Source organism: Ischnura elegans, chromosome 8 (assembly GCF_921293095.1).
Source record: "Ischnura elegans chromosome 8, ioIscEleg1.1, whole genome shotgun sequence".
NCBI classification, from domain to species: Eukaryota; Metazoa; Arthropoda; class Insecta; order Odonata; family Coenagrionidae; genus Ischnura; species Ischnura elegans.
The window spans coordinates 51755205-51778430 of NC_060253.1; the positions used below are offsets into that span (position 1 = coordinate 51755205).

Here is a 23226-nt window from a genome sequence, read left to right on the forward strand (position 1 = left end):
TAGATTAACCCAAATATTAAAAACAGGGTTTATTGTCATTTTTACAACATTCACTTACAACAGTGAACAGATAACAAGAAAATACAACAATTATGTAATAATTTGGCTGCCATATATGATAACATACTTCATGAGAACAATCAAAATGTTGTCAGAGTAAAATCCTGATTCAAAAGATCAATGAAAAGATATTCTGACAGTTAATAACACATTACATATATTTATTATAATACACATATATACTCCCTTTACTTCTTTACGAGGATGAAAAAAATATAAAACTAGCAAAAATTAACATATTTTTTAATAAAAATTGGGGGTCCTATCAAATCATCAAATATAAAAATTAAGAATCAAGGAAAAGAGAATTTCCTGGGGGGACAATTTCCCTTTGGCATCCAATATTTTGAAGTCAAGAGATTCTCACTTCAACATCAGCAACGGTGAATATATAGTGTTATTGATAACTTCCAAGCTCAAGTTAGGATCACTAAACCCAAAAAATTTTGTGCCAAAGTTAGGGAAATACCAACCTCAACACATTCGAAGCCTGACATAAAGGAATTTTTGGAGTATTATTACATAACAGGGTTTAAACTGTGTACACAATATACAGACACAAAATTCCATAACATCTCAGTAAATAATTTTTTGGTAAAAGCATTGCAACAATGTTTCCAGATACTGTTAAAAAGTTTTGGCAACACATATGCTATGGTTCACAAGGATTTATATTGAACACTGAACACAAATATGTGCTAGAATGTATAAAATTTTAAAAATCTGTTGAAATACCGCAGGTACACCCATAGAGTGAGAAAATCCTCATCATCCACCTCTAGTGTATACTAACTAGGAGCAACAACCTCCCGTTTTCTGTTTCTCTTGTTCTGCAGATATTCCTGGCTTGACAGTTTTTGATGTATCACGTTGTGGTATATGATGAGTTGAAAGTATCTGAAATGAAATCAGAAGAGTTCAATCCAGATAAAATAAATTGAGTAATTGGCAAAGTATCATTGATCAAAAGAGGAGAAAAGTACATGGATTATCACCAATTGAAAGATTAGTGGCAAGGGAATTTTATGGCAATTCAAAAATTTATAATCTACCAGAATTACCAATAGGTAAAATTTCTGCAAGACTGAAAATTGATCCACTGGCCTACTGAAAAAATGCATAGCACTATATGAACTAGAGCCAAAAATCACAAAGTGATTTGAAGAACACAAACAACGCAGTGTCCCACAGACCGAAAGGCCAGTGGTTTGAATCTCCATCATGGAGAATTTTATTTTGCATGACAAATAACTTGAATAAATTTCAACAAGCTGCATTTAAAGAACAAATATTAAATTTGAGTAAATTTATTTCCTATTTATTTCCTCCACAAAGGATTATGTGGAGGAAATAAATAGGAAATTAATTATATTAATATTACCATGCTATGATTGGTATTAACCAAAGCAATGCCTAAGCAATCGGTGAACCTATTAACTATATGTACTATTGTTTATTATGCATTCTTGTATATGCAAACGAACAGACCCAATGAGCCAAACTCTCTGATCTTAACCCGTAATTTTTTGTTTGTTTATTAATCATAAGTGTAGAATTCCCTCTTGTTTTTGGTCCAGTGTTTTTTTTTAGAATATTGTAATATTAATTCTGCCAGCAATTTCAATCTAGGCCCCAAGATCTTGATGCCCAAGGCTGAAGCTTAGTAAACCCATAGGGTCCTGAGTAACAAAGTTTTTTGTTTTGTAGCTCTTGACAGTTCCTAGAGCATAAATGCATTAGAATGGCCATGCTGGAGACGTGAGCTCGACGTTTGATGTTTGCCGAGAGCAGAGGATTACCCGCTTAATACTGAACAAAACCAGAGGTGGCATATTATTGAGTACCCTGGCCTGGAAGACATGGTTCTTTGCTGTATTTAACACTAAATGTAAGACTCAAACTTGGGACGAGAATTTTGTTTCAGCAAACCGAATGCATTCTTTTCCTGCCCAGCCAATTTAAAGCTCATCTAAATCTAACAGTGATATCATTTTTACAAGTCACATGCAATTTAATTTACACTTGCCACATAGGCAAAGAATAAAAATATATAGGTGTCTTTACAAATTTATTATCATCACTACATTCCATTATGCTGTAAATATTTTATTATTGGCACTCATGAAATTCACTTACCTTGTTTGCTAGCTTTTCAAGCATATGACTCACATATTGATTTTCAAGGGCACTTGTTTCAATGAATAATATATTGTGTTTTTTGGCAAAGGTTAAACCTTCTTCTCTGGATACTTCACGGACAGCCTTTAAAAAGAAATTAATGGATTAAATATACTCTTATTATGCCTAAGAATCATTGGCTCTGTTTCTTTAGAGCATGCTAATAAGGACTAGGACCCTGAAATTTTCCCTTGGCACCCCTGGTCTTAAGGCATTTAATGTGAATCCAATTGTTAGGCAATGAAAGTAGCAAAACAGCATTCTATAATAACATATTCCAGAGATGAAAATTAAGGGATAAGTTAACGACTTCCACAAAAGGCCAATTTATACCAGAGAAACTAAATAGTTCAACTATTAACGGTCGCTATTCCACAACTCGTGTTATAGTCCACATAAACTAATCTAAGGCTTTTGGTTAACAGTATTCCCTTCAGTAGGAAACTTCATTAAAGCACAACTTGTGTTTGCTAAATTTCTAAATTCATCCATAATTGATGAAAAGAGAGCCTCAGAAGATTATATGTAATACATAATTAGTTCACAATGGGATGAATACATCATGTATTTGAGTTACTTTTAGTCTCAATAATTATACTCACCAAGTCTATTTTATTTCCAACCAGAATAATCACTATATTTTCATCAGTAGCAAACATTTTTATTTGGTTCAACCACGACCCAACTCTTATGAAAGTCCTCCTATCACTGACATCATACACTAGGATAGCACCATAAGCACCACGATAATATGATGGTGTGAATGCTTGAAATCTTTCTTGACCTCCCGTGTCCTGATGAAAAAATAAACCATACCATTATGATATACTACTGATAATACAGGAACAGCGATCTTTTCTAGTATGCATTATAATAATTTTACCACCACCTCCCAGCCTTGAATCTATACTTATGGAGTTAGTCCATTATGGTTCATAATATAATAATGTAAACCATAAATACTTGTTTTTTCACCTTAGGTTATAAAAATCTGGGCAATGCAAATCACTGTATAAGTAGAGAATGTGGGTGTGGAATGCTCTTGAGGTTGCATATGCTATTGTAACAGTGAGGGTTAAACATTTGGGTGTAGTAAGTAGGCATGAGGCTTTTAAGCTCATATTCAAGTCAAATTTCAAGGTGTAGAATGCATTTGCTTAAAAATCCTTCATAATGGCTAAGGATAATTGGCTTGTTCGCCATTTTTCTTCAATTATAGGAGAGATCGAAAATGAAAGACACCTGTATTTCTCCATTTCTCAATCTGCTACCTAATTCTTTAGCATTTCACCATTATAAATCATCTGCATTAACCCTGTAAAGGCCTGTTTACAGAGTACATTAACACGTACGAGTTAATGTCTGTTTGCGTGAATGATTTTTTGTGGAGCATGTACGAATGCATGAACCAAATTAGAACAGGTTCTATTTTCTGTGCATGCATTCACACAAGTTGGGTGGTTACACGGTGCATTTTGGCATTGATTCTCACGTTCATACATTTAGACATTAACCCGTACGTGTTAATGTACTCTGTAAACAGGCCTTAACAGATAAGGAGATGCATGCACCAGCTGAGGGGGGTCACCGCTCTTCAGCAAATCCTATTCTCCTCGCATTGCCCTAGTGCAGTCGGTAGATGACCTTACTCTTTTGAGAGATTCTGTCAGTCAATGAGCAGTTCTCCCAGAATGGGTCAATCAACCAGAACTCTAATTGCATCAGCATCTCATGAAAAGTGGGTGGAAACTTTCAATGTTTTTTTCTATTATGAACTAATGATTTAATCCACCACATTCTTGAAATGAACAACAATTTTAGGTGTGAGTTAATGACCCCTCAGGCAGCATTCCCTTTCAACTTTAAAATATTCAGCCATGGATGGCACCCCGTCCCAGATGCAATCTGTGGATTTGGGGTTAGGCCTGATAATGACTTAGATCACATATAGAATCTATTTGTCGCTAACCCATAATTTAAAATTAGATACCTCGAGAAACCCTTACTCATATTTTGAGCGCGTATCCAACAGGTGTATCCACCTGTTAGCTATGCGATACATCGGAGCAGAAATATGAATTTCTAATTCACCGATTAACATATAGGCAAAATTCAGAGGCCACACTGCTGGTTCGTGAACAATTTCAAATACTTTACCCACCCATAACTCCAATGACACTTCCCGACCATTGGCAGTTACAGTTACGAAGCTCAAGTCCACTCCCACAGTTGCTTTCATTGGCCTTCCAGTATAACCGCTGCTGCCTGCTTGTATAAGACTGGACAATAAGTAATTAGGCGTAATTAGTAACATAAGCACTGATACCGGTGAAGGTAACATGATGGGCAAAAGAACAGTGATCGATTTCTTCTACGGAGTCGTTACCTTGACTTTCCCGTCTTACTTTCCCCCGAAAATATTATTTTTATCCTCCCATTTTGCCCCATTTCAAGAGGGAGCGAGAATAACAGAAAGGGTTACATTTGAGTTCACCCGCTATCTTAATGTTTTTAACTCTTTAACACTATCTCCAATCACCTCCAACAGATGAATGAGAGTGGGAATAAGGGCGTAGTACGTGTTATTTTCCAGTTAATATACATCACAGTATTTTCCCACAGAGCAATACCAGAGCCAGATAAAAATTAATAGAAACAATCAGCGAAAACCAAAACCCAGCTAGTTGTGCATAGAGTTTACATTACTAAGGAGGCCCCACTAGGTGGCGGTAGCAGTCATAATTTGAACACGGGTCCCGCGCATTAATTCAAGTTCCAACTTTTGCCACTTGTGGCGCGACCGACACTACTATTCCTTTCATTTGGCTTGTTGTCAATGGCGGCTTATGAGTGAGCGGCTGTTATCATCCTCTGTGAGCCGAGAATTTCACCGATTTTGGTGTTTTTTTTTAGTATTTCTCCACCAGTAAGATATTTACGAAATATCATGGGTAAATCTCGGTGTTTTGTGCCCGGATGCAGCTCAGGCTACGATTGGGAGCTGAGGGAAAATAAGCGGTTGGGGATACAGGACCATAGCAAGAATTTTTATCATACAGACTGTCCCAAGGGTCGTGTGTCATTTTTGACCTGTAATTTTAGTAACTTTGCATGGAGCAATATTCATGAAAATTGTCACACTTATGGGGAAAGGTCCTAAGTTTTGTTAAGTGTAAGCAAAATTTTACAATTTTGACCTTTTGACCTCACAAAGTGGGTCCAAACCAAAAAATTGAATTTGCCTTATGGGGTTTCAATGTTAAAAAAATCGAGATAGACAAAAGTGTGAATTTCATTGACCAATATGTCAATTCTTAGGTTTTCGGACACGAGAGAACCGAAAATAACACTTTTATTTACGAATATTCAACCGTTGACCCAGTAAGGCCACCGTCAAGGTCATAAGGGTGGCAAAAGGAATAGCATACCAACAAAGGTGTCGATCCATGGGTTTTGTAGGGTGCCCAAGTCATTGGTATTGTCCAAATACCCGTATTATTCACTAATTGACCTCCGAGGGTCACCACGGGGGTCAAAGGTCATAGAGTTAAAAGTCGGGCAATCATAAAAACCAAGGGGTCAAATCATAGGTTTTGAAGGGTGCCAAAGTCGGTTAGGCTGTTCGTAGATCCGTATTGTTGATATTTTGACCTCCGAAGGTCACAATTGGGGTCAAAGGTCATAGAGTCAAACGTCGAGCCATCATGACAACCAAGGTGTCAAACCATAGGTTTTGAAGGGTGCCAAAGTCGGTTAGGCTGTTCGTAGATCCGTATTGTTGATTTTTTGACCCCCGAAGGTCATAATGGGGGTCAAGGGTAATAGAGTTAAATCGGCCCACCATGACAGCAAAAGAGTGTAACAATGTGTTTTAAAGGGTGCCCAAGTCAGTTTTGCTGTTTTTAAATCCATATTGTCGACTTTTTATTACCAGCGAGGGTCACAATGGGGTCAGAGAGGTATGTTTTGAAATAATAGGAAAACTAATGTCCCCAACCAAAGGTTGTTTTGTTGTTTTTTTCCTATTATTTCAAAACATGCCTCTATGACCTCTGACCCCATTGTGACCCTCGCTGGTAATAAAAAGTCGACAATATGGATTTGAAAACAGCAAAACTGACTTGGGCACCCTTTAAAACACATTGTTACACTCTTTTGCTGTCATGGTGGGCCGATTTAACTCTATGACCCTTGACCCCCATTATGACCTTCGGAGGTCAAAATATCAACAATACGGATGTACGAACAGCCTAACCGACTTTGGCACCCTTGAAAACCTATGGTTTGACAACTTGGTTGTCATGATGGCTCGACGTTTGACTCTATGACCTTTGACCCCAATTGTGACCTTCGGAGGTCAAAATATCAACAATACGGATCTACGAACAGCCTAACCGACTTTGGCACCCTTCAAAACCTATGATTTGACCCCTTGGTTTTTATGATTGCCCGACTTTTAACTCTATGACCTTTGACCCCCGTGGTGACCCTCGGAGGTCAATTAGTGAATAATACGGGTATTTGGACAATACCAATGACTTGGGCACCCTACAAAACCCATGGATCGACACCTTTGTTGGTATGCTATTCCTTTTGCCACCCTTATGACCTTGACGGTGGCCTTACTGGGTCAACGGTTGAATATTCGTAAATAAAAGTGTTATTTTCGGTTCTCTCGTGTCCGAAAACCTAAGAATTGACATATTGGTCAATGAAATTCACACTTTTGTCTATCTCGATTTTTTTAACATTGAAACCCCATAAGGCAAATTCAATTTTTTGGTTTGGACCCACTTTGTGAGGTCAAAAGGTCAAAATTGTAAAATTTTGCTTACACTTAACAAAACTTAGGACCTTTCCCCATAAGTGTGACAATTTTCATGAATATTGCTCCATGCAAAGTTACTAAAATTACAGGTCAAAAATGACACACGACCCTTGGGACAGTCTGTATGATAAAAATTCTTGCTATGGTCCTAATACCGGATCTGACCCTTCCCCAAGTGTGCCTAGGTGGTCTGGTAATGATGTCAACGAGTGCTCTTCTTTATGAGCTGCGCAGGAATCATTCTTAATTCTCTAAAACATAGGTGTCGGAAGTTTAAAGACATGGTTGATATCTATGGGCCCTCAAACTTAATTCAGGCTAGGGAAAGTTAACAGCGTTTCCTTACCCACTTATTCTTCCCTTCTCTCAACGTGAATTAGCGTACCGATTTTGTGATTACGTACATTTTCACCACCAGGAAACTACATAAACTCACGGTGATAGTTATATTTTCGTGGACAGTTGACACGAACTTTATTTCTTAGCAATGAACGATTGAGACATGGATTCAAATTCGCCGCGTAGCGTGCCTCTTGTGGGCGTGACAACCGGGGCTCGCTACATCAGCGCCGCTATTTGATGCGATCGGTGGGAATCACAGGAACCAAGGGAGTGGAGAATCCTGTGTAGAGTATTTATGTAGTTGTGTTACCTTTGACCACAGTTTTCCCAACCCAAGCATGCATACCAACCCACATGAGCGCAGATAATCAAGTATACGCTGTGGCTTGACTGACGGTAGGAGTGTGTATTATATTTATCATTATTCAGTTATGCGTCCATTCACATCGCTGATTTTTTAATATATGGCGGACAAGACATCAATACTTAGTACTATATACAGATGTTCCGCGAATCGTCCCTGGTATACAAGTTACAGGACCTGCAATATTTAGTAATTTCTCGGCGCGAAGCTGAGATTCGCCGGAAGGTATACCTGTTTAAAAATCATTATTGCTCTGTTATGCGTCCATTCATTTCGCTGGATTTTTGATAGATGAAAGACAAGACATCATTACATAATACTATATACAGATATGCTGCGAATCGACCCTAATATACAAGTTACAGGACCTGCAATACTTACTATTTTCTCGCCGCAAAGCTGAGATTCTCCGGAAGGCGTAATAGGGAACTTGCATATATTTCAGATATAATCAATAGCCCCAAAATTATATAAAAATGTATGACTGCATACCGCGGTGAAAGTTTTTATTATTATTTTATGACGTGGTTTGTGATATTTAATGCATCAAAATTCACGAGAATTTTCAAATGCAAGTGAGTAGCGAAAACGCCCGATGATTGGCTGGTAGAAAAGTGACGTCATAGTGCAGTACGAGGAGGCACGGCGGCATGATAACAGGGTATTTCAGTGAAACCATAGACTTCGTCGGCGCGGAAAGTCGATGCCGAGAAATGGAAAGGTAGCTGATGTGCATCTGAAATGTTTTATAGTTCATAACAAAGTGAGACTTGCGTATAATATTGGCGAAAGCGTATACTCATGAGAAATGTGTATTCTTTTGGCAGTCCGGTAGTCTTATGGTGAACTTATTTCCACCTCGAAGCTGACGATGATACTTTCAACTTAAAAATACCTTGCCTGGAGAGCGACAGGAAGCTCTGAGGAAGCCAGGCTATATTAATGTTTCAATTTAGTAGCGATAATATAGACGAACTTCCAGCACAATCTACCATCTTGTGACTCAAAAACCTCGAAGCCACTTCCTATTCTGCAGAAAGAATCGGTCAATCGCACTTCGATCAATATAATAAACACAACGTATTCAGGTGTTAATAAGTTACTTTTGTGATGAAATCCTTCCTAAAGTAGCATTAAAATGTGAATGGTTTCCAAACAGAGTCTTTAATACATTTTGGGAGCTTTTCTCACGATATAACTGAAACCTACTCTAAAGGCGAGCTCATCGTCATTGCGATCGGTTGTTACTTAAAAATTCCGTATCGGCAATCCTAGAGGGATGACCTTCGACGATGACCATGATCACCTGCACTCTCACTATCACTGGAACCCGTGGTGAAAATATCATCCCAATCCAATTTCTATTTGGTTTTAACTGGGGAAAGTGCAACATAGAACTGCACATTCTTTGGGCAACTTTGGGTCTGACTTTCCCTCAAACACCCCATTTCCCCTGTGGTGCACATCAGTCCTATCTTTATACGATGCCATGGCCTGACAACCTTTAAATGGATCCTTGGCTTACCCTGGCAACCAACTAAATGGAAATTGCTGATCCACACGTCTTCCTCTATCTCCACAGTTTCCAAATCAAGGGCCGCGGAACATTCTTCTTGTGACTCAACTTTTTCTGAAAAGCAGGCAACGGCGTAGAATAAAATCAAAGAATGCTGCGATTCATTTTTTGTGACCACCTCTGGATTCCATTATTTTTCTATCTACAACTTCCTTTATCTTTAGGGGTAAACTATGGGACAAGATAATGTTTGAATATTTTCATTAATTTATAACAAAATATAAGTTCTAAAAATACCCAAAAGCCATTTTATTAATCCGCACTGATGAGTGTAAATTAATGTGAAAGATGAATGCTGTAGACGTAGTAGTTTTCCCTAGGTTGAGTTGCAAAGTTCATGAAGTTGACAAAACGGCTAATTTTTCGGTGCGCGGAGTCATTCATTGCAACTGGCCGTGTCTACATTTTTCATTTTTTTGTAATAAAATAAATCAGAATTTAGGATAAAATTTCCTTTAAAATGACGTATAGTCCATTATTAAAGCATGCAGTGAAGCCAGGATATAAATTTGCAAAGTACAGCGGCACATCATTTTGACGCCGACAGTATAGAAGAAAACGCTGTCTTCTTGGCTGGCACTCGAATGCATGAGGATCAACGTTGCTCTATATTTTCATATTTCCTCCCTTGATTTTAAACATCATGGAATTCTCTATGTCCTTCCGTAACTGAAATTGAACAAGTGCCATAAATAATTTGAGCCCATCGTAACCATCGAGAAACACCTATCTCGATTTTTGTTGAGAAGTTGAGTTTTTATTCTACGGCGGCCGAATTATCGAAAAATCTCAGTTTCAAGTTATTCAGTCAATGAAATATGGAAATATTAATTATATTAAAGTTATCATCGCTCACATGGCACACGGGTTTATCATTCCGTTTATTATAATCTTATTTTTTCCGTAACGCTCATCCCGACAGACGGCATGCATCGAGGCTTTTCTTCTTATTTCCCCCGGTGGAATGCAAACGAAATTTTTTCTGGGGTGTTATTGCACAGCGGAACAATGCCCCACTTGTAATTTTTCCTTATTTCACCCATGTTCTCCTTTAAACGCAACGTGGCTCTTCCAAACCTGCAGTTACTGGGCTTGGATCTTGGACTCCTACTGAACTATGACGTCACGGCCAAAGATTAGTGGGGGCGGTATTTTTTAGCCCGCGAAACTCGGGAGACTCTTGGGAGTCATTTTCTAGTGTATAAACTGAATTTTAAGCGGAAAAAAGTATATTGCGGTACTAAGTGTTTACTGTGGTATATCAGCATACTGTTTATAAAAAGTATGCAATTTCCCTACCTATTGTATAATATTCATCATTACATACTCTGTAATGCGTCCATTCATATCCCTGGTTTTTTACTATATGGAAGACAAAACATTAATACTTAGTACTATATACAAATATTCCGCTAATCGTCCCTGATATACAAGTTACAGGACCTGCAATACGTAGTAATTTCTCGCCGCGAAGCTATGACTTGACCGACGGTATGAGTTTATAATATTTATCATTACTCAGTTATGCGTCCATTCATTTCGCTGGTTCTTTAACATATGGCAGAGAAGACACCAATACATAGTACCAGTGGCGGCTGGTGGTAATTTATCTAGGGTGTGCATTAGAGCAGATATAGGATGATTTAATTATATTATGTTAATGCTAATCCATGAGCATCATATTTCGTCGTAATAGAATACATCGCAAGCAAAACATATAACTGGCATATTATAACCTTAAAATTGCATGAACAGAAATAATATTAGCATGAATGAAAATAATTTTTCTAAACACGCCTTTACAAGTGACGGTAGGCGAAATTCATTCTCCTTTCCTTACACTCTATGAGGAAGTAGTGTAGAAAATGGCCCTACAGATGACTCTGTAGACGGACTAGGATCCTGGGCGCAGGCAGTGTACGTGGCGGCTATACCCGCTACACCACTACACTACCTGCGAGTCACTCACCAAAAACATGCGCCTGCGCACTCGCATCGTTTTGAGTCTGCTCCCTTCACCCATTTGAACTGCATATACCCCCCCGCATACTTCGTCCCGCCAGAGCACCTATAGCGATCGCATAGACCGAAAATGCGCCTGGTCAATGCCTTTGGCCCGGCGCGATGCCACTGGATCGCACACTTGTAGAGCGGTGAATTCGAAAAGGAGATAGCTGTAGCATTCATGTTTCTAGCATGTTCAGACAGGATTTTTATCCTTCTCGTTGCAAAGGAATAGTTTTCTTTTATAATGCATTCATCTTTGGGTGTGCACTTGCTAACATGCGTATACGCACGCGCCGCCACTGCATAGTACTATATGCAGATATTCCGCGAATCGTCCCTGATATACAAGTAAAGGCAGACAAGAGGAAGTGGAAGTATACACACAACGTAAATTTTAAAAATTTTATTTTCCAAAATTTTTAATAATTGCTGGTATCCACGATCGTTCAAATGTATATGGTCTCTCCTTCCGTTGATTAATCTGCAAGTAACAGAAAACCGCAATAAGAAATCTTTATTCATGTTTGTTCTCTACATGCACATAATACCCTGGAAGCCACCTCTTCCGTTTATGGCAAGGGTTGATTAAAAACCGTCATGCAGCATGCAAGTCGACTTCCACATGCACTCCACGCAGTCCAGACCACGTCAAAATGACGAAATGTTTGAGGTGGTTCAAACATATGGATGGTGTGTGTGTGTGCGTAGGCCCACAAATGTTTATGGAAAAGGTAATTCCAGTCATGTAGGCCTCATTTTGTTGTTACATCGCATTAAGGTAATTACAGCGCATACGTAGTATATCGCAGGGTTAAACATTGTCATAAATCCATTGTATGTACATGCATATACGGTACCCAGAAGCGGCATACTGTTATTTTACAATGTCTCGACTCATGACTCATAGGAGAATTTTTCCAATGTTGTGGTACTTACGACTCATAATTCTCATGGTCAAATAATCCTCCCGTCCCAATTACCCGGATGCTTTCTGTAATGCGGAGAAAGAAATCATTATTACCCACTGGATATTCCTCGATTGCAATTGTTATTGACAGCTTTCAGCGTTAAAATCCGCAATGAAGGGTGGGGAAAAAGGAAGGTAGACTTACCTCGCTCCCACCCCCGCAACCACCTGTTATATGATTTCAGCCTCATTCGGGAGGCTATCGTCTCCGTCAGGCGGGGGGCCGGGAAAACTTCTACTACAACTACATCCCGGCATCCCCGCCTCAACAGCTCCCGAATGAGGCTGTAAAAAGCGGCTTTCATCCTGCGGATGCTTGTGCCCTGTGGAAAAAGCGAAGTACGGATTGAATAACTTATTGTTATCAATAAGTTCACAAGTTAAGTAATACAGACTGGTATCCAAAAACTCACATTCCTGAGGTCATCGGTGCCGATTATTATAATCGTTCGCTCTGGTACCTCAGCCGCCGACACTACCTCCTGGAGGAGATGGAGGACGTGGGCCCCACTCCTCGCCAGGCCAATCCGCCGGGGAAACCCTGGGGGCGTAGGAATGGCAGCGTGAATACAAGTACTTTCTAAGGCTTCCGCAACATGTTTTCCAATGTAAAGAATTAATTGTCACTTACTTCCCTCTAGGGGATATCCTAGTCTTTCCCCCAGGCGGACGGCATGGTTGTCCCCCATCAACTGATAGCCCCAGAGGTAGGCCGGCATCTGAAAAGAAGGGCAAGAAGAGTTGAAATGTACAGATCACATCTACCCCACACATCTTCACCTTTCCCTCACCATTCCTCCTCATGCAGTTACACGGTAGGATATTACAACAACGAATGGAGCGACAAGTCTCGCAATGCGATAAGTTAACCATAAATTCATTCATCGACGTGAGCCGCAAATCCGTTGGAAGAGTCGCAGTCTGTGTTCCGCAGAGTTGGGTCGTAAAACCGGCGATTGACATACCTTCATAACTCTGTGAATGGAATGGCAGTCAAATATTATTTACACATACCCATTGCTTTGGCCAGGCAAATGCTTCATCGTTTCATCCTGCGATTGTACTGTGTTCATAAGGGTTCACGCCACAGGCGGTAGATTATTAAGCAATTGTTTCCATGAAGAGAGCGGAGTCTCCACAAAGGTAGTGAAACAACTAGACGCGCAAAACTTATTAATGGGAACTCAACATTGATCCGTTCCAGCAAAGATATAGATGAACTAACGAATGACCTTGCTGCTATCCAAGCTTGGTGCGATGCTTGGCAGTTAGAATTAAATTTCGAAAAACGCGTCGTAATGAATTTCTGGAAGAAGAATTACTCCCTACAGCGTAACTATATCATTCGGGGCACCCAATTAAATGCAGTTGAATCCGTGAAATATCTAGGCGTTAGACTCAATAATGATCTATCGTGGAATAAACATATTCGAGAAATAACCGGTCAAGCTAATCGTAACATGGGTTTTGTTAAAAGAATATTAGGAAAGTGCGACGACAAAGTGAGAGAAATTAGCTACTTTTCCCTCGTTAGACCACATTTGGAATACGCTGCCAGTGTTTGGGACCCTCATGAAAAAGGCTTAATAACAGAGTTAGAACGCGTGCAAAGAAGAGCTGCCAGGTATGTGAAAGGTCGTTACGATAGTCTTGTTAGTGTAACTGACCTCTTAGATAAACTCGGATGGGAATCTCTGTCGGACCGTAGATTGAAAAATAAACTAAACCTTTTAGATAAATTCAAGAGCAGTGTCTTTTCTGACGAAGTTAACCATATCTTGCGGACGCCAACGTACTACGGAAGAGCAGATCATATAAATAAAATAAGAGAGATAGAATGCAGAGCAGACAGATTCCGAATGTCATTTTTTCCTCGATTAAAAAGAGATTATAACGGCAGCAATAGACCTCGTAAATAGATTGCATGACTTGTAGTGTAGCCTACTAACCTATGTAAAACTTAATGCATGTTTCTGAATTTCAATTCTATATTCTATTTCTAACAGCATATAGCAGTATAGTTTGTTGTTATACAGGACGTTTTTTGGACGGTGTGGTGTGCATGTGGGAGTCCAAATGCATGCTGCATGCTGGTGATTGATCACCCCCTGCCAAACACCCTAGAGGTGGCTCGCAGGGTATTATGTAGATGTAGTGGACGCTGGCAAACGTCACTTGTATGAGGAGCCAAATGTGGGCTGCATTCGCGACAAAATCTAAAGAGAAATTTTTCGCAGGCAAGTGTTCCTCAGGAAGCATTTGCCTGTTACACCCTCTCGCCGCGTTGAGGCAGCATTGGGATAAGAGAGGGTCATGCTCAAGCAAAACAAGAAACATGCGTATGATAATACAATGCGGGGTTAGTGCAATAACTGCTGAAATGCCCCCTATCGCCGCGCTGAGGCAGCTTTGAGGTTCATCTAGATCTACGTAACACCACGCGGTCCACCTATAGGGTGTTTAGCAGGGGGTGCCCTCACGGGGAAAATTTTATGCGGTGCAGAACGAACGAAGTGTCTCTAGAACGCGACGACCTGTCAGGGGCGGATCCAGGATTTCTTTCTGGGAGGGGCACAAGCAAGGCCGTATCCAGGATTTTGGTCAGGGGGGGCACAAGGATACCTCGTCATACAAAACGAACGAAATGATAATGGGACCGTATTAAAAATCTAGCATATTTTTAAGGGTCTGGGGGGGGCACGTGCCCCCGTGCCCCCCCCCCTGGATCCGCCTATGCGACCTGTCATTCATGTGTATGAACGAGTTTCGGGAAGGCCTATCCACCGAATTAAGCAGCAGATAGGCGGCAGAAAAAATGTAGGGACGCGACATAGAAATAACACAGGCTAACAATTACCAAAACTTTTTCCCTGAACGTACCTAATTGTAATATATATAAACGACATTGGCGAAGTAGTGCAGAGTAAGTTACGATTATTTGCAGACGACGCTGTAGTTTACAGAGAAATCCGTTCCAGCAAAGATATAGATGAACTAACGAATGACCTTGCTGCTATCCAAGCTTGGTGCGATGCTTGGCAGTTAGAATTAAATTTGGAAAAATGCGTCGTAATGAATTTCTGGAAGAAGAATAACTCCCTACAGCGTAACTATATCATTCGGGGCACTCAGTTAAAGGCAGTTGAATCCGTGAAATATCTAGGGGTTAGACTCAATAATGATCTATCGTGGAATAAACATATTCGAGAAATAACCGGTCAAGCTAATCGTAAAATGGGTTTTGTTAAAAGAATATTAGGAAAGTGCGACGACAAAGTGAGAGAAATTAGCTACTTTTCCCTCGTTAGACCACATTTGGAATACGCTGCCAGTGTTTGGGACCCTCATGAAAAAGGCTTAATAACAGAGTTAGAACGCGTTCAAAGAAGAGCTGCCAGGTATGTAAAAGGTCGTTACGATAGTCTTGTTAGTGTAACTGACCTCTTAGATAAACTCGGATGGGAATCTCTGTCGGACCGTAGATTGAAAAATAAACTAAACCTTTTAGATAAATTCAAGAGCAGTGTCTTTTCTGACGAAGTTAACCATATCTTGCGGACGCCAACGTACTACGGAAGATCAGATCATATAAATAAAATAAGAGAGATAGATTATAGAACAGACAGATTCCGAATGTCATTTTTTCCACGATCGATAAGAGATTATAACGGCAGCAATAGAACTCGTAAATAGATTGCATGACTTGTAGTGTAGCCTACTAACCTATGTAAAACTTAATGCATGTTTCTGAATTTCAATTCTATATTCTATTTCTAACAGCATATAGTAGTATAGTTTGTTGTTATACAGGACGTTTTTTGGACGGTGTGGTGTGCATGTGGGAGTCCAAATGCATGCTGCATGCTGGTGATTGATCACCCCCTGCCAAACACCCTACATCTACATCTACATCTACAAATTACCCTGCGAGCCACCTCTAGGGTGTTTGGCAGGGGGTGATCAATCACCAGCATGCAGCATGCATTTGGACTCCCACATGCACACCACACCGTCCAAGAAACGTCCCGTATAATAACAAACTATACTACTATATGCTGTTAGAAATAGAATATAGAATAGAAATTCAGAAACATGCAGTAAGTTTTAAATAGGTTAGTAGGCTACACCGCAAGTCATGCAATCTATTTACGCGCTCTATTGCTGCCGTTATAATCTCTTATTGATCGTGGAAAAAATGACATTCGGAATCTGTCTGTTCTGCAATCTATCTCTCTTATTTTATTTATATGATCTGATCTTCCGTAGTACGTTGGCGTCCGCAAGATATGGTTAACTTCGTCAGAAAAGACACTGCTCTTGAATTTATCAAAAAGGTTTAGTCTATTTTTCAATCTACGGTCCGACAGAGATTCCCATCCGAGTTTATTTAAGAGGTCAGTTACACTAACAAGACTATCGTAACGACCTTTCACATACCTGGCAGCTCTTCTTTGCACGCGTTCTAACTCTGTTATTAAGCCTTTATCATGAGGGTCCCAAACACTGGCAGCGTATTCCAAATGTGGTCTAACGAGGGAAAAGTAGCTAATTTCTCTCACTTTGTCGTCGCACTTTCCCAATATTCTTTTAACAAAACCCATTTTACGATTAGCTTGACCGGTTATTTCTCGAATATGTTAATTCCACGATAGATCATTATTGAGTCTAACCCCTAGATATTTCACAGATTCAACTGCCTTTAACTGCGTGCCCCGAATGACATAGTTACGCTGTAGGGAGTTATTCTTCTTCCAGAAATTCATTACGACGCATTTTTCCAAATTTAATTCTAACTGCCAAGCATCGCACCAAGCTTGGATAGCAGCAAGGTCATTCGTTAGTTCATCTATATCTTTGCTGGAACGGATGTCTCTGTAAACTACAGCGTCGTCTGCAAATAATCGTAACTTACTCTGCACTACTTCGCCAATGTCGTTTATATAAAGAAGGAATAGGAGAGGGCCAATGACACTACCCTGAGGAACGCCAGAAGTCAGTCTAACCTCATTGTAACCTAGAGGTGGCTCGCAGGGTATTATGTAGATGTAGATGTAATGTAATGTTTTAAGTTGCTTAATCCAAATGTGATGCTTAAAAAGTTGTACCACCCACCATTTAATCACATTTTACATTTGAATTTACGATAGCTAGCAACATTTTTAGTATTTAACAGTTTTTCTATTGTTGAAAAAAAATTGAAAAAGTAGCTTTCACGAACAGAGATAATGGGGGATTACTGTATGTACTTCACCGAGAAGTGCAGCAAGCTATTCATCGCAGAAATACAAAAAATTAAAACAAACAATTCTATGATGTTACACAGCTTATCATTGATTTCCCTAGACACGTCTTATAGGGGTATTAGACTTAACATTAAATTACATATTAATGGGAAACGATGGGTGATACAAAAAGACTAAGGTCAGCTTTGGATTCGGCACATAAAAGTATATGAGTATCATGTATTAAAATGAAAATATTTCAAACAATTTACAAATTTCCTTGTTGGCGTGTGTTATTAACGGGAGCGTCATTTCGTAGTGTGGTGCCTACACTCCCTAGCCAATTGCTGCAAAGTACACAAATCCACGTCTTTTTCTCAATTTCCGCTTTCGAGGACGACGTTTCTACGCACCTCAAGTGAAACCACCTGGAACATAAATCGCAGGACACCCAAGGAGGGTCATCTATCAAATCGCCTCGGTCGCATAACGGGCAGATGTCATTCACGCATTTCAAGCCTTCCACAACAACTTTCATAACTTCTTCCCGGTACTTACTTGGGTCAAGGTACGATCCTAACTCTTGACTATTTGCTAATTTCGCAATGTAATAACAAACGTAGATGCCGCAGTTGTAAGTGTCACTCTGTTGCGGGTAATTGAACGATTTATATTCCCAGTTGGGTTCGAACTCTTCCTTCAGCGCGCGGGCTCTATTCCTTAATGTATTCAAGCACTTTTTGAAATACTGTAACTGGGGCGCCTGGCGTCTTGGATCAAGAAATGAAATAGTTTTTTCGCGGAAGTTTACGTAGAAAAGACACCAATGGTTACCGTTTTCATTATACGGCATTAAAAGAATTTTATTCGCTAAGTTGACATCTGGCGCAAATTTTTTAGGAGGCAATTTCCCTTCTATCGCATTCTGTGACGATTCGCATGTAATGTACTCGACGTTGCCATTGTTCTCCGTAACGACGCACGCGAATGAATCAATGATGAAATTTACAAGCCAACTCCTCCCTAACAACGTCAAAAAATCTTCAAGGTAAACGCGTGAATGGTTTTTACCCACGTATCCCATAACATATCGTAATTTTACGGTAGCGCTGCTTTGGAAATAGTTTTTATCGCAAATTAAACCGTTGCTTGCAGTTGATAAATGAGGGTGATGTACTTCCGTCTTCACACCCTCCGTTCGCCATACCTTTGGACGTGGATCGCGGGGAATGGATTTACTCAACGCAAAAGATAAAATTTTCTTACCCTCAAACGACGTTCCCTTATCGCGTCTTTGTCTACGCTGCCTCTTTCTCCATTTCTCCCTCTCCATGGTCGGATCTTCCCCTCGCCTGGATACCGACACCTGTTTCTCTGTCGCCGGGATGCCAAGTTGTATTTCGACTGTGGGTCTTACTGCCCGAACGAATCTGCCACACGTTAAACGCAACTGGGATCCTAATATCGATTTCTTAACCAAACCAAACCAGCGTTCAACGGACGAGTTGCTGAAAGTAACTCCTAGAGACCCCTCTTTCTCTCCGCGCAGAATATTTGACCATGACGGTACGAATGGGATTAGTCGCTTCAACAACCATTTGCAAAACCTGATTCTCTTCTCCGCGTGAAATGTCGTTGAATGCCTCAAGCATTTCATTATATCGACGGAAAAACGGACTTCTTCTATACAGCCTATCGCGTGGCTCCTTCGATTCCTCAGCAACGTCACTTTTCAATAATTCCTCCGACGGCGCAGGAGGATTTTCGGAAATCAAGCGTTTGAATGAATTGATGGCTTCTATTTGATTATCATCTGATTTCCTACTGCATAAAAGGGTGATGATGTCTTTCATTACGCTATCGACGACACGCAATGACGTAGCCCTGACTAATAATGCTACGACATCTCGCAAAAATACCCGATTTTTTTTCTTCGAAAGATTGGCTCAACTTCCTGACAACAATTCGAATGAAATGAGCGCAACATATATACACGGGAACCTCGATAATATTTTCCGTACGGCCATTAACCTCCTCATATGCGACCTCTAAATACCGCGTTAAAGTACACCTTGAGAAAGACAAAACAATGGCATGAATGATCGAAACTGAAATCGCAAACCGCCGCCTTGAAGAGAGACTTGCGTTTGTCTGTAACCACCTTCGCACGGTAATTGAACGATGACAAGAAATTTGCCAATGAATCAGTGTTATGAGATGACGTTACCATCTCCATGACCGGTACTATAACATTCCCAATATTTACTACTCCTGCGTAGTAGAGCACCCTCTTCCGACTTCCCGGAAACGGCTTAACGACTGACCCCGTCGCATCAAAGAAAAGGATGGGTTTATCATACGAAGGGAGAGATGCTATAATCTCGATCTATCTACGCGAAAAGCAATGAACGACCATAGGGAAGCCAAAAAATTGTATGTATTTATCCTCCTCCCTCTCACGTACATCTGATAAACATCTAGAATGGGGTTTGCGCAGTAGTCCCCCGAAGCAATCTCTTCCATTCGCGCTCTTCGCAGCACACTGAGCGAATGAATACCTGACATGTTACCGCTCTTTACTACGTCATTATCTGAGCGAAGGATTGAATCTTTTCGATATGGAAATGCGCCGCTGCTTACCACCTTCTTCCTAGTTTCCTCCCTCTTAATGCCACTTAGCGGACGCGATAACTTCTCCTTACCGTGATTAAAGCTGCCTACGCTATAGATGCGAACCAGGACGTCACTTTCATCACACGCGAAAGGATTATAAACTATGAGAGTGAAAGTCTTGCACTGATGGTGCTTGCAATACGCTCTCACGACGATTTTTTTCAGGCGCTTACTTACGCGATGGTCCTTAACAAGGGGAACGCAATACGGGTTGACTACCGCAAACCGATCGCAAACCACGTGTGTCCACTTCCCACGCACCAATTTGCCTCCCGTAAAGATATCTCTCCATTCCTGGTATTTGAAGTGAAACTCCCCCTCAATTTCACCGACGGGCTTACGAAATGCATAAGTAACCCCTGAACTAGTTGCCACTTCATCGCCGCACTCATAATTAGCCTCAATCTCGGCCGTTACCGCTGTCGCTACCTCATCAACGTCCCTGGTTTCGACACCATCTCTCACGCTTTTCACCGAAACTTCGTCGAATACACTCCTACCGCATCACCATCATCGACATCCCCTTCAGCCACCGTGACTGCCTCTAGCGTATCAACCCCTCTGCCTACGTTACTTGATAACACTGAGAACTCGTCGAAATCATCGGAATTTCTTAAGCTAACGCTTTCATTACAGTGCAATTTACTCCTATCGAGGAGTTTCCAACCAGCAGCTATCAGCAACGCCTTCCTTCTACGGAACTGCTTCCATTTGATGGGTGCAGCATGGGTGTCGGACACCTTAACTTAAGCAACACCGCCCCTCTTAACATTATCCCGCACCACTTTATTTCTTCTCCAGAAACAGTTAAGTTTACGCCTGTTGGTGTATTCGTTGACCCCGTAAAACTCTAGCGCCGCCGCACCGAAAGCAGATTGCTCCTTATACCCCCCGCACTCGATACTGGGAAAGGTGTACCCCTTCGAAAGGAAAAACTCGCCCAAAGACGCAGCGCAAAGACTACCTTTTGTCGGCATATTCACCAACTCCATATCAACACACGGATTAAGTTCTCGAATCTAATCTGCGATTACCAAAGCCACGTACAAGAGCGTATTGCACAGGGAAAAAAACGAGGTACCACAAATGACAATATAACACAAATTCTTCGCCGACTCCTTCTCCCTCAAATGCAGGCAAATGTTAAAAAAAATGAAGTGAAAAAGAAAACATGCAATAGCGGATAAAAGAAATTGTGAAGGGGAATATTCTAATTACAGTTACATTTAAATATTATCTAAAATGAAATATCTAAAAAGAGACCATGCAATAACGGATTAAAAAATGTGCGAAAGTGAGTATGCTAATAGCACTTAAATTGTAATATTTTCTAAAAATTATTACTATAAATTAGTGCAATCTGATTTTCGCGTAAGTCGTTTATGGAAAATATCTTAGACGATATTCCAGATAGTCACTTACACTTTCTGCACCACGAAGACCTCCGATTGCTGTTGCTCTGCTTGCAGTCTCGCTGAGGGCTGGTGGAACAATGAAATTACGCGCGCAGGGTGTCTACGTATTTTGGTTTCCCAAATCCTAGTTGCTCGTGATAGAAGAATTCCTATTGGCCGCCTGCGACCAATCCCGTTGTAAACATTTTTCCCCCACCCCCCGTGCCTGGTTTAACGGCGCCAAAGGTGCGCTGCGGTTTCTTTTGTTACTATCTTGCAAAACTTAGCCTTTCCTGGCGTATCGACATCTACATCCATGTCATACACTTTTTTATTTATGAGTTATGTCGCAGCCTTTGTAATCTCTTACTGATCGTGAAAAAAATGACATTTCATGCTCTGAATTGTGGTTTTCGGATTTATGGAAAATGAACGTGATTTTTTTTCGGTGGATTTCATTTTTAATCATAAATCGCTCAAGTGTCTTTATAAATTTATTTTTCTCCTTTTGATTTTTTTTAAACACTTACAAACGGATTTCACAAGTTTTCTGCGAAAAACACAGTTTCGCCGCTATTTGGTATCGAATCTTTCAAATGTAGCGTTCCACAAACCAAAGATAACCATCAACACGTTGTAGCTCGGTATGAATTGGTCAAATAGGAAATATGAAATAACATTTATATTTACTGTTTTACCTTTCGTGTTACAGAACTCAAGGAAAATTTACAACATCTTGGGTGAGAAACTTTTTCCAAAAAAATTCAATGTTTGTTCCCCAAGCAATGAAATGCAATTAATAATTTTGAATTTTTGAGGAAATTGGAGATCTGGGTGGAGAGCTGCGTCAAACCAATTCTACGGTTGTTGACCAGTGATGCTGATTCGAAACTCGGATGGGAATCTCTGTCGGACCGTAGATTGAAAAATAGACTAAACCTTTTAGATAAATTCAAGAGCAGTGTCTTTTCTGACGAAGTTAACCATATCTTGCGGACGCCAACGTACTACGGAAGATCAGATCATATAAATAAAATAAGAGAGATAGAATGCAGAACAGACAGATTCCGAATGTCATTTTTTCCTCGATCAATAAGAGATTATAACGGCAGCAATAGACCTCGTAAATAGATTGCATGACTTGTAGTGTAGCCTACTAACCTATGTAAAACTTAAAGCATGTTTCTGAATTTCTATTCTATATTCTATTTCTAACAGCATATAGTAGTATAGTTTGTTATTATACGGGACTTTTTTGGACGGTGTGGTGTGCATGTGGGAGTCCAAATGTATGCTGCATGCTGGTGATTGATCACCCCCTGCCAAACACCATAGAGGTGGCTCGCAGGGTATTATGTAGATGTAGATGTAGTACTATTCTTTTGATTAATTAAAAGTGAAATCTTGTTAGGGTAAATATTACACATCGTAGTCAGCTCGGTAATGAAACGCCTAGACGCGCGAAACGTATTAATGGGAACTCAACATGGCTCAGAAAATCAAATAGCTACCGGGACAATTTTTCATGCGCCTTCGGCGCCTCAGAACGTCTGCTCGGCTCAGAAAATCATTGAGGCAACAGAGAGCGTGTCATGCTACAATGAAAAAGTCAGCA

The 23226-nt window shown here is 40.3% G+C and overlaps 2 protein-coding genes across 4 annotated transcripts; both read right to left on the reverse strand.

The window, feature by feature from the left end:
- LOC124164001 (ras-related protein Rab-18-like) lies at nucleotides 1-4943 on the reverse strand. Of its 3 annotated transcripts, none has more exons than XM_046541151.1 (5): nucleotides 4625-4943; nucleotides 4400-4503; nucleotides 2841-3032; nucleotides 2197-2322; nucleotides 1-957 (listed from the first exon to the last, which is right to left on the reverse strand). In XM_046541151.1, the coding sequence occupies exons 2-5, from the start codon at nucleotides 4475-4477 to the stop codon at nucleotides 853-855; spliced, it is 501 nt and encodes a 166-aa protein (XP_046397107.1). In that variant the 5' UTR covers nucleotides 4478-4503; nucleotides 4625-4943; the 3' UTR covers nucleotides 1-852. The 3 variants fall into 3 exon arrangements, with proteins under 3 accessions (XP_046397107.1, XP_046397106.1, XP_046397105.1); XM_046541150.1 differs by having other exon boundaries at nucleotides 4400-4506; XM_046541149.1 differs by having other exon boundaries at nucleotides 4400-4517.
- Nucleotides 4944-11664: 6721 nt separating this feature from the next.
- LOC124164412 lies at nucleotides 11665-21696 on the reverse strand. The gene is made up of 6 exons (XM_046541736.1): nucleotides 21640-21696; nucleotides 12954-13041; nucleotides 12736-12863; nucleotides 12468-12645; nucleotides 12292-12346; nucleotides 11665-11836 (listed from the first exon to the last, which is right to left on the reverse strand). The coding sequence occupies exons 2-6, from the start codon at nucleotides 13039-13041 to the stop codon at nucleotides 11665-11667; spliced, it is 621 nt and encodes a 206-aa protein (XP_046397692.1). The 5' UTR covers nucleotides 21640-21696.
- Nucleotides 21697-23226: the final 1530 nt, after the last annotated feature.

What these genes read in the sequence shown, in the direction of transcription:
- LOC124164001 (XM_046541149.1), bottom strand. Translation starts at nt 4,686, where the DNA reads ATGGGGCAAAATGGGAGGATAAAAATAATATTTTCGGGGGAAAGTAAG. An exon ending in AGTAAGACGGGAAAGTCAAG is followed by an intron (nt 4,518 to 4,624) that starts GTAACGACTCCG and finishes CTTATTGTCCAG; the next exon opens with TCTTATACAAGCAGGCAGCA. An exon ending in TTGGAAATAAAATAGACTTG is followed by an intron (nt 2,323 to 2,840) that starts GTGAGTATAATT and finishes TTCTTTTTAAAG; the next exon opens with GCTGTCCGTGAAGTATCCAG.
- LOC124164412 (XM_046541736.1), bottom strand. Translation starts at nt 13,041, where the DNA reads ATGCCGGCCTACCTCTGGGGCTATCAGTTGATGGGGGACAACCATGCC. An exon ending in AGGATATCCCCTAGAGGGAA is followed by an intron (nt 12,864 to 12,953) that starts GTAAGTGACAAT and finishes CTACGCCCCCAG; the next exon opens with GGTTTCCCCGGCGGATTGGC. An exon ending in GCACCGATGACCTCAGGAAT is followed by an intron (nt 12,646 to 12,735) that starts GTGAGTTTTTGG and finishes CTTTTTCCACAG; the next exon opens with GGCACAAGCATCCGCAGGAT.